This window comes from Plectropomus leopardus, chromosome 14 (assembly GCF_008729295.1).
Source record: "Plectropomus leopardus isolate mb chromosome 14, YSFRI_Pleo_2.0, whole genome shotgun sequence".
Classification (NCBI taxonomy): Eukaryota; Metazoa; Chordata; class Actinopteri; order Perciformes; family Serranidae; genus Plectropomus; species Plectropomus leopardus.
Genome location: NC_056476.1, coordinates 17922887 through 17936147, shown reverse-complemented (window position 1 = coordinate 17936147; position 13261 = coordinate 17922887). Strand labels below are relative to the sequence as shown.

The 13261-nt window shown below is 40.0% G+C and overlaps 1 protein-coding gene across 1 annotated transcript; it reads right to left on the bottom strand.

Annotated features, from left to right (window-relative positions):
• Positions 1-6613: 6613 nt before the first annotated feature.
• ap5m1 (adaptor related protein complex 5 subunit mu 1) lies at positions 6614-13245 on the bottom strand. Its single transcript, XM_042501212.1, has 8 exons — positions 13047-13245; positions 11341-12001; positions 11008-11235; positions 10787-10926; positions 9390-9475; positions 9171-9283; positions 8463-8559; positions 6614-8374 (listed from the first exon to the last, which is right to left on the bottom strand). The coding sequence occupies exons 1-8, from the start codon at positions 13112-13114 to the stop codon at positions 8292-8294; spliced, it is 1476 nt and encodes a 491-aa protein (XP_042357146.1). The 5' UTR covers positions 13115-13245; the 3' UTR covers positions 6614-8291.
• Between the last annotated feature and the right edge of the window lie 16 nt (positions 13246-13261).

Below are 13261 nucleotides of genomic sequence, written 5' to 3'. Positions count from 1 at the left end.
AACAATGTGATAGGTACTTGTCAAAATGACTTTCTAGTGTCACATAACATGGTAGCAAAATTACATTTTAGTTCAAATAGCACCATTGAGATGATGAGGGTGTCAGGAGAATAATTTCGCAGTCTTTCTACATCATTCTGTGTCACGCACACATGCACACACACACTCCCAAGAGTCTGCACCACAGCGCGGTTATGGTTGCTTGAGTGCAGTCAGTGAGTTGAGACCTCTAATGAAGCATTTGCTGAGGTGACACTTTCAACTAAACAACTGCAGTGGCATTTTAACATATTAAAATAAATGAGCTAGAGGAAGCAGAGGGATGTGTTATGTTCAAATCTTAATTCCATGATCTGCTGGATGCTGATAAGAGAGGCCTTACGTACTGGATTTAAAAACCGTTTCAGTCACAATAACAGATTTTAGTACACATTCTTAGATGCGGGGTATGCAGAATATGCTGTAAACAGAAATATGAAACTAAAAAAAATTACAAATAATTAGAAAACACTGCTGAAAGGTCATATTACAAGTTAAATTCCAGTCAGCATCATTCACTAAAAAAGGGCCATCTATCAGCACTTTGAAAAGTAACATGAGACAACTAATAGTGTTCCAAAGAGGCCAAAACAGAGTCCAAACTGCAGAGGCATCAACGAAAAGAGATAAATAATTTAAACGACAACACAATTTAACTTTGACAGCCATTCTCTATTCGGCTGCAAATTCTAAATGTCATCATGCTGACCAGTTTATGATGCTAGAACATTGATATTTAGCAGGCACAATGTTTACCAGTGGTGTAGTGTAAGATAAACACACGTACACAGGGAATATTTTCACCTCTTTTTCTGGCTGTTTACAGTATACCCAGCCAAAAAGCCTTTGGAATATTTAGGGGAGTACACTCACTTCTTCCTACACCCACATCATCAACTTCCACTACATCAGTAGTGAGCGTGTTAGCATGCCAGAATGTCAGAAAATAATGAAAAACATTTCCCAGAATCTAAGCTGACATATTGCTTGTTTTTTGTTTTTGCTTTTTTAATGTTTGTTTTTTTTTGTTTGTTTGTTTTTACCTGTGATTTAAAACCCAAATTTATTCAATATAAATAAGAAAATGCTAGACAAAGTACTCCAATATTTTATTGAAGTAAAAGTTACAGTAGGTTTCCCATAGTGTATAAATACACTGTTAACAGTAAAAGTCCTACATTTAAAATGTTTCTTTGCCTAAGTAAAGATACAAAAGTATTTGCATCAAAATATACTTAAGAGTACCAAATGTAAAAGTAGGCCTTCTTATTATGTTATCATAATATTTTATATTATCCTTTTTTAGACCCTACAGTGGTTGAAACATAGGCAATTGGCTCTTTTAATAATTTAGAGTCTATTATGAGTCCTATTATAAGGCTTTTTGGTATTTCTTACTTCATCCGGAGTGAACGGATTGCCTTCCTGTGTACAGCTCATTTAAAAGCACTGGATAATATTTATTGATGCATTAATGTGTTTAACTACTTTAATGTTGCAGCTAAATAAAGGTGGAGCTCATTTTAATTAGGTCTACTTCAGCTCTACTTTACATACTGCCAGGTAGCTTAGCCTACAATAATGCATCATATTTAAAATATTACATATATCTTGTTTTAGGCTAATAATCTGAATATGCAAAGAAACTATTATCCAGAGCTGTCAAATATGTAGTTAAGTAAAAAGTACAATGATTCTCTGAGATGCAGTGGTGTAAAAGTATAAAGTATCAGAAAAAGTAAATAGTCAAGTAAACTATCAAAAATTGTACTTAAGAGCAGTACTTGAGAAACTGTAGGTCACACAGTTTTCATTCCACCACTGGTGTAAACATGCTATCATTTGCTAGTTAGCACTAATAGGCAGATGGGAATGTCAATAGTTTTGCAGGGATGTGGTCACAAACCAAATTAAGTGACAAACAGAAATATCGACCTGATGGTAGAAAGGTCGGGTCATAAAAGCTGCATTATTCTCTGGGCACCATGGATAACTGTACCAAGTTTGACTGTAATAACCAGCCGTGATGCCATGAACAGTACATAAGGGGCTGATAAACGCCTGCTTAATATGTCCCACATTTGTAACAGTGTTTGTCTTTTCCCTGTGGTTGTCTGAGCGCTCATAATGTCACATTTTTTCAGTCAGTTAACAACTTCCCAAAAAAAAACTGTCTTTCTCTTTCCCCCTCTGGGCTTTCCAATATGGATGGGGTGCAGGGAAATAACAGGTTCTTTCAAGCATTAACTTACGAGTTACAAAGTAACCTGTAGGGACAGTTGCCATAGAAACCAGCTCGTTAGAATGAGAAAATCTAGTATGGGAGCAGGGATGAAGTACGCACCTACTCTTTTAACCGCCACCAATAAGTGTTTGTACTTTGGCATCAGACAGAGAAGCTTCGGGACAAACATTAAGTTCGCCAGCAAGGGAGATGTGAGGAACACCAGGTTTGTTTGGAAGCAGCTGGAGGACATGGGACAAGTCGGAGAGTCAGTTTTAGACATGAACTTATTCAGTAATTGACAAAGTTTTTAATAAAAGAGAGGCCAAAAGTGCATAGGGAAGCAACAGCAACATTGGAAAAGTCCATAAAAACAGAAGACCTAAAAAGATAAAATCTGATGAGAAGACATTTAAAAGGTGAGATTAGTAATTAAGACTAAACTTGAAGAAAGATACACACCGAGTAGAGTCTCAGCTTGTCAGCCTTAGGACAGGGAGTTGAGACAATGGGCTCCATGGGCTCCAGACCCAGGCTGCGTAAAGTAGCTCCATGTGATAAATTGCAAGAAGAGGGGGCACAGCCACAACCACAATGGACCCTCCCTGCTCTGCCGGTCACTGTGGAGCAGCCTTCGAGATCTCTGGGACAGAAGAAGAAAACAATCTTACCTCCACTAAGACAGGAAATAACTCTTTCCACACTCTCAGGTTAGTAACTCTCCTATCTCCTTTTTTTCACATTCAGGCTTTTATTCTTTTTTTTTTTTTTTTTACAGATGAATTTGTGCTATCGACGGATTTAAATAATAGATAACAGCGTGTGCATGTTTGTGCTGTAAGAACCATGCTTTGCAGGAAACCTCCCACCAAAGCAAAACAAAAATTCAAGCATCATTCACTCCCATCCACCCCGAAGACCCCAGGTTAGCACGGCAAAATCAGCTGCCTGATATATAGTTTTATAGGCTATTCTTTGTTGCTTGATTCACATGAGAAGTTCTCATCTGTTCAATCCTGTGCTGGGACTGCGGCAGACATAATTTTGCATTATTGCTCCTGACTGGTTGTGATTTTTACCCAGACATGCCATCATTATCTCTCCTCAGGCACTGCAACCACTGGCTCTTCAAATTGGCCACACAAGCACTGCCAATCAAATTGCCATGGTAATACAAAAAAAAAAGAAAAAGAAAAAGAAAAGAAACATGTCACTGCTGGCTGTCCCAGCATCATTGCCCCCACGTCATCTCAAAACAAGGAATGTGATGTTTGTTTCAGGGCAGGGACTGCAGAGATGGGGGTGTCCACCTGTTTTCTACAATCGACCAGGCAGGACACTCTGGCACCGGCAGGATGATTCAGGTAAAACATCTTGACAAAGTACGGAAGAGCTGAAGTGCATCTGTTACATTAATAATTCAGATCATACATTTTTATATTGAGGCAAAATTAAAGTGTGCAGCAGTGCCTACAAGAGATGGAGTGGAGAGAGAGACAGCTGGAAGTCCTGGCCCTTCCAGTCCCAGTGGATCTGATTAAAGTGTCTATGGAGTGGAAAGTAGGGTGGTCTACAGCCATAACAGGCCCTCAGTAGGATCTATTTTCAGGGTGCAGGGAACAGAAAAGCCCCCACAATTGATACACAGTCATCGACACAAAGAAAAGTATAGTCTTGACACATCACATGACTTTTTTCTGTAGAATGGTTTGCTTTAAATGCACATATGTCCATTGGAAATATGTTTATTAAACTACGAATCACATAAACAATGTACTTTATGTGTAAATGTGTTTGGAATAAGTAGTCAGTGACAATACAAATATAAAAACATAAGAATATAGTCTTAGATTCAAAATCCTACTTAAAGGTCGAGTGTGTAGGATTTAGGGAGCTCTATTGGCAGAACTTGAACATGATATTCATAACTATTAATATATAATCACTGGAAACTAAGAATTGGGTCTTGGTTACCCTAGAATGAGCCCTTCAGATCCACATTAGGGAGTGGGTTCTCTTCCATGGAGACCGTTTACAAAGTGGTTCAGAAACAATGACTGTATATAAAGCTGGACAATATGTCTCGACTTCCTCCCACTGTACAAAAATGAAATAGCTGCTGCCACCTTGTGCTAGTGATGTCATCTGGAGCGAGCTCTTCGATTGGCACAGGAGTTGTCGATCATGATGTCACATCCACTTTTAATGGCATCAAATAACTGATATAAAATCATCTTTGGAAAAAAATTGTTTTGTGTGTACTTTGATTTTTTAGTTTGGCCCATGTCCCATCCACTAACATGGAGGGTGCAGGGTTTATGACCAATCCCACAGCCCACTACCAAGAGGAAAAAGACAAACACACTGCTCTTAAAGTGAAAGAACATAAATGTTTAGCTAAATGCAGTTAAAGCATCAAAAGTTAAAGCACTTGTTCTGTAGAAACATATTATCATATGCTACATTATTAGATTGTTAATTAGTATGAAAAAATTGAGCAATTTTATATACAGTTTGGTAGTTCAAGTCAGTGGTTTCTTACCAAGGGGTTGGGCCTCCACAGAAGGGTCACAAGATAAACGTGGGGTTTGTGTGATGATTAATGCGTAAGGACAGAAGGAAAAAAAAACTTCTTGGTGGAATTGTTGACAACTCTAGACAAGGACATTGGACACTGCTGTTTTGTAATGTGAAGCAAGCCAAAAATCTTGCGTACTGTTTTAATCTGTCATGATGTATTTTATAACCTTGTCTTGTTTTTTTTTTAATGTAAAATTTAAATCTGAAGAGACCAGTCATGACATCCGCAAATAAATTAAGTGAGGTGACAAGTACAATATTTCCCCCTGAAATGTAAGGAAGTATAAGTATAAAGTAAATACTCCAGTTAAACTATCTCAAAGTTGTATTTAAGAACAGTGCTGAGGTAAATGTACTTACTGTAGTTTCTTTCCACCACTGGCTCTCTTGTAGGGAGGATTCCTGGAGGCTCAGACAGCTCTCACTCAACAGGCTCATCGACATCGGCAAGCTCACCTCCGACAAGCCAGAGAGCAGAGAAGACATAGGGTTGTTTACACAGTTAATGGTAAGAAATGATTTCAAAATGTATACTTGAATGTGGTCTGCTGATTGATTCCAACACCATTCAATGTTGCTGTTAAGTAGGAGGGACAAGTACAGACAGCAAGCAGAGGCTGAAACTTGTGAGACGGCCAACAGAGAGGGACATCTTCTGGGATGAGACCACAGGAGAAAGTCTGGACCCCAGCTGCCTTCTGGAGCAAAAATCTCTGCCTCCCCTCCGTGAAGAGAGAAACAAACAGCTCCTGTGCAGGGAAGATGATGGGATCCAGAGAGATCAAACTCAAGGTCCCAGAAACCAAGAGGACAGAACTCAACACACTGGACACAGGGGACTACATTTAGGAATAGAGAACAAGGTTAAACCATGCTGGTCTGATGCTGCCAAAAGCTGCCACATGAGGATAAGAGGTGCCAGAGGGATGTGGGACTAAACTGGACTAATAACACTTAACACTCAACCAGCATTCAATATAAAAAAACTCTTGATATTCCAAGGATTCCCCCGAAATGTCTGAAGTTATGATGCCCTCTATAGGTGAAAGTGATGCACAACAGTTGGAAAACTTGCAGTGGAGGCAGTGAAGCTCATTTAGCCCTCCTACAATATTGATAGCAAACATCTAAAAATACACTGTTTATTTAGTTCAAAGAGTTGGGAGTCAAATCAGCCGGCTTTGAAGCTTTTGCTCTATTATTGGACATTTGTTATAGAAAGTAGCACAAAAGAATCCTGCAGTATAAAGATATCCCACTATTTGAAAAGATCTCTTGAAGAATAATTAGACTGAAAACAGGAAACTGCTAATTGCACCATCATTCTTCAAGTGGTCTCCCTGAGGCCGGCTCTTGGCGGGTTTAGAGAGGCTCAGAGAGGAACTGGACTCCCACCAAACACCTGGGGCCACTGTGGCCCGACAAAAGCCTGGTCCTCAGGCACAGAGCGTCAGATGAAGATTGCAGGGATCACGTCACACAGCAGAGGGCTGGATGGGAATCAAACAAACAATGATTATCTGGCAGTGGTTACGCAGAACTATTACAATAGTAGAAATGAGCATTTAAGTATTTTAAATCAAAACATGAACTTTTTTTGTACTCTACCACTGGGTGTCATTATTGGGCTGAGGGACACAGTGAAGTTAGCTCCCACATTTACAGTAGGTGGATAGCTGTGTTTGTAAAAATGTGGCACATGTTTTGGTATGAAATAGCTTTCTAGGCTATAAAATTGTGATGTAATAACATGAGAATGCACACTACTGCTTTCTTTTTACACATTTATTTAGCCTGTGTGAGTTTAATTTTGATTATCGTACAAAAGTGTTAATCCCTCTCCTGTGTGCACGTATAGAAGAGTAACCAAAGATGGAACAAATTAATAATGATTCTGAAAAACACCCAAGACCCAAAGGTATGAGCTGGAGGCACCGGAGCAGAGCAACACATTAAAACGAGTCCATCTACTTAGCGAGCCGTTCAATCAACAAAGCAAAGTCTGCCAGTGAGAGGCCACTGACTGCAGACTTGAGGAGCCAGACTGACCACATATTGGGATACTGAGGAGATTTAGAGTGGGCCCAACTCCTCAAAAAAAACTTCTCCTTTTCCAGTTCGCTAGCCATACACACTGGGCCTTAAAGCCAAATCATCGTGGAGGGGGAGAGCCGCGAGGTCTCGGTGTCTGCCACTCCGTACTGCTACATAAAAAGAAGGTGAAGGATGCCGTGTGAGCAATTGGTTCCAATTGACAGAGGATTGGTCATGGTCAGCCTTCTGAGTGGAAATCCACGTGAGAATGTAGCATTTGGACCAGCAAGGGGCACAAGAGGCCAACAGCAGACAATGAGGGCACTCAGAGGAGTCTGGCTGCTGTGGAATAGCGGGGCACAATCTCCTCTGATTTAACCCTTCTTCAGCTGGTTATTCAGCTAACTTGATACACAGAGGTGGAGCTTTCACAGTAGAAATGTTACATTACGAAAATCATCATAGTTCGAGTGAATTCATGTAAAAAGTGAGAAACATCAAGAACTAAATGCCCTTCTTTAAATATTATCTTTATAATTAAGTATTGATTGTAAAGGGAGGTTTCACGACAATAAAGATCAAAATAATGTAATTAAAGTTCCAGATTAATTAAGCACCTACACAATCTCAAGAGCTGGCCCAAACACTTTCATCCTTGTGACTTTTTCACCAATTAGGCAGGTCCTGCACGTTGAATGGGACCAGCTGCTTTAAACTCTCAGAGGGCCAGAGGGTCAGCGCTCAATCACAGTCTGGCTGGAGAGGTTGAGTGTTTGAACTAGCCACTAGTTGACAGGGCGGGGATGGGGGTCAAAAGGGGTGGGGGTGCGGTGATTGGTGGAGGGGGCAAGGACTCCTGCCAGCTCTAAAGAGGAGCCTTTTGTAGCCAAGACACTGGCCAGAGCAGCCTGGCCTTTCACAGCCCCGCCGCCCCTCTCCTCCAGGCCCACAACAGCTGATGACAAGGCCCCAGCTGCTAATTATCCGGCTGATGGAGAGTCACTGAAGTGGGACTGTCAAAGCGAGGGGTGGCCCTTGTGTCTGCAATGGGATAAATTTGAGGGAGGGTGAAGGGATAAAAGAAGTTGGACTACAGGGGCAGGTTTTTTTTTTCCAAAGTATCTGTCCATCAACAGAATCAATACTTCTGCCAGTCAAAGTTAGCACATGAAAACAAAATTATTCAGTCTTTTACATGTAAATGTTGGGTAACATGTAAAATCTATCACTTATTTTGGCTGCTATTTAAATGTTCTATTATTTGTGAGCTCTGGAGTAACAACAGGTGGTAACAAGACATTTTTGGTGGTCAAATATCTGGTCTGGATTCCTGTTTGTGTGCGACAGTCTTCAGTCCTGTTGCAGTACAGTGAACTGAGCACCTTTCCAACCAGCTGCTCTTAATATGTTCGTGTTACAGCATCATCTGGCCAGAGGACACCGGAGCATTTCCTGTTGAATTCCATATATAGTACTCTTTGGATTGAAGTTCTCGGGCTGAAAATAGCACAGATCGGATAACTTTTTAGTTTCAGAAAATGTGCAAAGAGCCATCATTTTGATACAAAAACCACTGAAAGCTTACATGTTATAATCCGTGGTTTGGCAGAGGAATAAACCTGCACTGAATGCTGGTCCACACTGCAGCCAGAGAGCGTCATGTCAGGCACTTTGAAATACAACTGTGAAGATAATAGTGAGAGTGTTATTATGGAGTATGAGGGCCACATAACAAAGTCATATTTTTTTGGGAGGGGGGTGGTATGTAATATTACAGAAATAAAGTTGTAATTTAATGATAATTAGAAAGAAAAAAACATGGCAATCTTACAGGAAAAAAGTCATAATTTTACAAGAAAAGAAACTGAAATATTACCTAATCACACACAATTTAATTTGAAAAGAGTTATACATAATTATAAAGTTGTATATTACAAGACTAAAGTCGTAATTTTACGAGGATAAAAGTCGTAATTTTACAAGAATAACAGTGTAACTAAATTTGAATGAAGTCCTACTATTTAAAGAAAAAATCTGTAATTTACAAGAATAAAGTCATAATTTTACAGGGATAAAGGCTTAATATCATATGACTTAACTTGTAAATTTACCAGAAAAACGTTCAATATTTATGCCAGACAGTCAGTTGACATACAGCATTAATCCCTATTCAACCCAATGATTATATATGAATAAATCCCTTATCCATCTGACCTCATCCCATTAGCTGTTGAGTGAATCACAAATCTTTGGCTAATCAGGTCTCTTATTATCACCACACTTATGAACTTACTTTGATATAGGCTGTAAGTTCTGTGCAGAGGGGGTCAGTAGGTCCCGGTGCCGACCCAGAAAAGCTCACCTTGCCCTCCATTGTGACCTCACGGCATTTAGGAAACTTTTGTCCTAAATATCAGCGAGGGGGAGAAAACTCATCATTAGTTTCCTTTTCAAATGTACAGCTGCATTTCAGTGATTTTTTATCGTTGCTGATGAGGAACATAGTGCCTACCCAGACCCCAGACCAGTAGGTTCTTCTCCTTTGAAACATCCAGTTGTCCGGAGCTCACCTTCACATCCACAGCACCCATCTGATCCCTGCACAACACACAATTTAAGACTTGTAGGTTAGGTTATTAGGTTTATTACTTGGCTATTGGATGACTCATTTATTCAGTTAAGACGAGTTATTTAGTGCATTGCGAACAGGGGCAGTGATGGTGTTTTGCAAAGACCTGAGGAGTTTAAATAAGGATGCAGGACAACTCTGTTCCATATTACAAAAGCTCATGTTAGAGACTGTAAACCAGATATAAATTATGTAAGAAAATGTTTTCAGCAATAGATAAAATTTATAATATGTCACTAGTGTAATAAGTGCTGCTTCTAATGTTAATGTTTAGTCATTAAACCGTTTTAAAAAACTAATTATCTCATTGATGCTTGTATTTGATTGCCAGCTGGAATTAATTTCACATTAGTATGCCTGCATAGCTAGAAAATGTGTGCATCAGAACTTAATAAAAAAAATATTTGAACCCACTTTTAATTAGATTTTGCTACTTCTGTATCAAATATTTAGTTTTCTCAAGCTCTAAAATAGAACGGCATCTTATGTAAGACATTTTTCTTAATCTTATTAATAGTAAAACAAAACAGTTAAAAGAGACCTTGAATTCTGATTGGACATTAGAATGACAATTACAGTAAATTGTCATTCTAATGTCCAAAGACTGTGAAACCCCTTTGCTATTCACCTAATAACCCCTACGCCCGCAGCCACAGCTCATAATTCTTTTTGTTTGTTATTTTAATTTCTATGAGCAGGAATAAATTGTCAAGATTTCACTTTATGTATATTTAGTGTTAATGAATTTAGCATACATTAATAAAGACACAAGTGGTACTGAATAAGACAAGCATAAATTATACAATGTTAATGTATTATATATGCTTGAGAGAAAAAGACTTTTAGTTATACTTCTCTGATTTTAATGTAATCCGGTTGGTTTTTCTGTAAGTGTCTAATCTGTTGTCACGTCTTTTATATGTTGTGTGGACCCCAGGAAGAGGAGCTGATGTTCTGCTTCAGCTACTGGGGATGCTAATAAAATCCTTATCTACAGGAAACAAATACTGGCGGCAGATGCTCAGATCTAAAATATGACATGATCTTGGGCGCCGGATAACTCAGTCGGTGGAGCACACGTCCCATATTCAGAGGCTATGCGTCAACGTTACAGCAGCCCCAGGTTCAAGTCCGACTGGCAGTCCTTAATGTCATCCTCTCTCTCTCATCCCCATTTCCCATCATATCTCTAGCTGTCCTATCAAATGACGCCTATAAAATAAAGCCCCAAAAATATCTTGAAAAAAACCCAAACGATTATACGATTTTGGGCTGCGTACCTGTTAAAGAATGGCAGGTGTGCTTCACAATATTCAAAGCTGTTCTTCACACTCTCGTGAAGTTTAAGGGTTACTGACACACGCAGCTTGTTCTCTTCTTCCCTCAGCTGATACGAGCCGAGGATGGGGGGAACGGGGACCTATTGAAAAATTTCAGGAATCACTTCAGACATGAGCACTAATTTGTGGGAAAAGAAATATGTTAGGTGTATGTTTTCTACCTGAGATGTATAGCTGCATAGTCTGAAAGGCTCCAGAGGAGGAGAGAAGGGGAACTTATATGGCCCAGAGAAAGCTGAGCCGTCACTGTTATCCACGCTGCTGGCAGTCAGGATACTAGAATCCAGTGAGGTGACACAAGGATGAACCAGGACGTCCTGTAGTGGAGAACCATTTGGCGGCAGTGTGAGTGTTACCGTCACATTTGGGAGCACCCCTTCCACCTCACACTGTTGACAGAAGGACAAAAAGAGTAAAATGAAAGAAAAGAAAGTAAAACACACCAAAAATAATAGTTATAACATTATTTGCTTTCTTTTACTACGTGCTCTTACTTTGCATGTCACAGTGCCATAAACATCCCACAGATCCTGTCTGCTCAGGTTTCCATACTGCATGGAGCGCACTGTTTCTATCAGTGCTACATTCACCACAGCTCGACCGCGGTGGAGCCCCGTCTTCCAGGCTGGCTGCTTCTGGTTCCCAGCAGTTGTGGGCACTGTGGGTGTAGCAGGTGCCCCCAGTAGTGGCACATCCAGGGGTGTGCCAAGTGGACAAACCTGCAAGAGCACAGAGGGCAGCATCGCCAGGCGAGAGGCCAGCCCCTCGCTATCAGGCTTACCCCCAGAGCCGAGGAGAAAAGTCTGCAGACCTGCCAGGAGTGTGAGGCCCTGGGAGACAGACAGCAGGCTGGCAAGGGGTGGCCGTGGCTCAGCAGGGGCATCCACTAAAGGCAGGCAAGCTAGGGTAAGAGGCCCTTGTGAGATGACCAACACCGGCCAAAGTATGCCCTTTCCAGGACCGTCCACACGAAGCTCCATGGCTGGCGATCGCTGGCGATGAAGGCAATCATCTCTGAGAGCTACATAGGGTTTGTCTGAGTCTGAAAGCCCTAACTCAGTGAGCAGGAGCTGCAGCACTGTGTTGTCTTCTGGGACTTCTACATATGAGGAACCTGCCAGGCTCTTTGCACGGTGCTCCACGGTTGCAAACCTCCTATGAGGGGAGACACAAGACATTAAAACACTACAGGCTGTAAGCAGGTTGGCAGCATATATTTTACCACATTAAAGCACTGATACAGTCATCCACACTATTTTAAACAGAACAGAGTACTTTATTGTCATTGCACAAACGCACAATGAAATTTCAGTGCATCTCCTCTCAGTGGTAGAATGTAAAAAACACAAAAGATAAAAGTTAAAAGTGACAGCAAATATTTACACAGAGCAACAGTATTAATTAGAGATTATTAAATAGTCAGTAAAATTTACTTAGTCTTGACCACTGCAATTTGTGATTATCAGTCAGAAAGTGGAATACGGTAGCCTTAAGAGACTGTATTGTATTTATCAGAGTAGGGAGGTGGCTGTGGTGTGACCTTATTTTTATATATATATCATAACCCTCCTTGGAAGAACAATTATTTTCCCTTGAGCCTCCCTGAGTGACTGAAGGAAAAGGCATGACCCTCCCTCCACCGTAAAAACAATATTTCAAAGTTTATGGCTATGAAAAATGTTTTGATTGTGGAGATTTTTAACTATTTGAAACCTGAGCAAACTGGTTTGATTTATTTCAAAACAATGAGCAACTTAACAAGTCATGGGTCAAAAATAACCAAAACATTTGTAAGAAAAAAAAAGAAAAAAGTGCTGAAAATATCTAAAAATATATGTACTGTTTTAGTATTTTTCAGAAACAATTAATACAGAATTATTATTATTATAATTAAAATTATAAAGACAGCTTTCTTGACTTTTTCCCTATTTTGGTGGATAATTTTCAAATATTTTCTAATTGGTCATGTCACCCTAATCCCGATTTCAAAAGAAAATGAATAATTTCTTTAGGTTTAGAGGGTCAAATAGCTTGTGACAGACGTCTGCACGCAGCACAAGAAAAGTGATGCTAATCCAGGTTTCAAAAGGCTAATTCCCTTCCCAGTGTTTAAAATAGTATTTGAAGTGCCTCCTTCGTCTTGCCTCATCCGCTCTTCTCTTATAAATAACGAACAGTCCCTTGCAGCCCATAAACATACCTTGTAAATCGCAGTGACACATTTTCACCCTTGTCGTGAGAAATAATCCACAAAGCACGCAAACTCATTTGTCTGGCTGTACGTCAGTCCTCAATATACAAACTATTTCGTGACTTCAACACTAATAAACGCATCTCATACGGTTCAGTTGTTAATTTCAGATATTCTTCCTCACTGCATCAGTTTGTCTAAAGCAGCACTTCACTTCCTGCAGC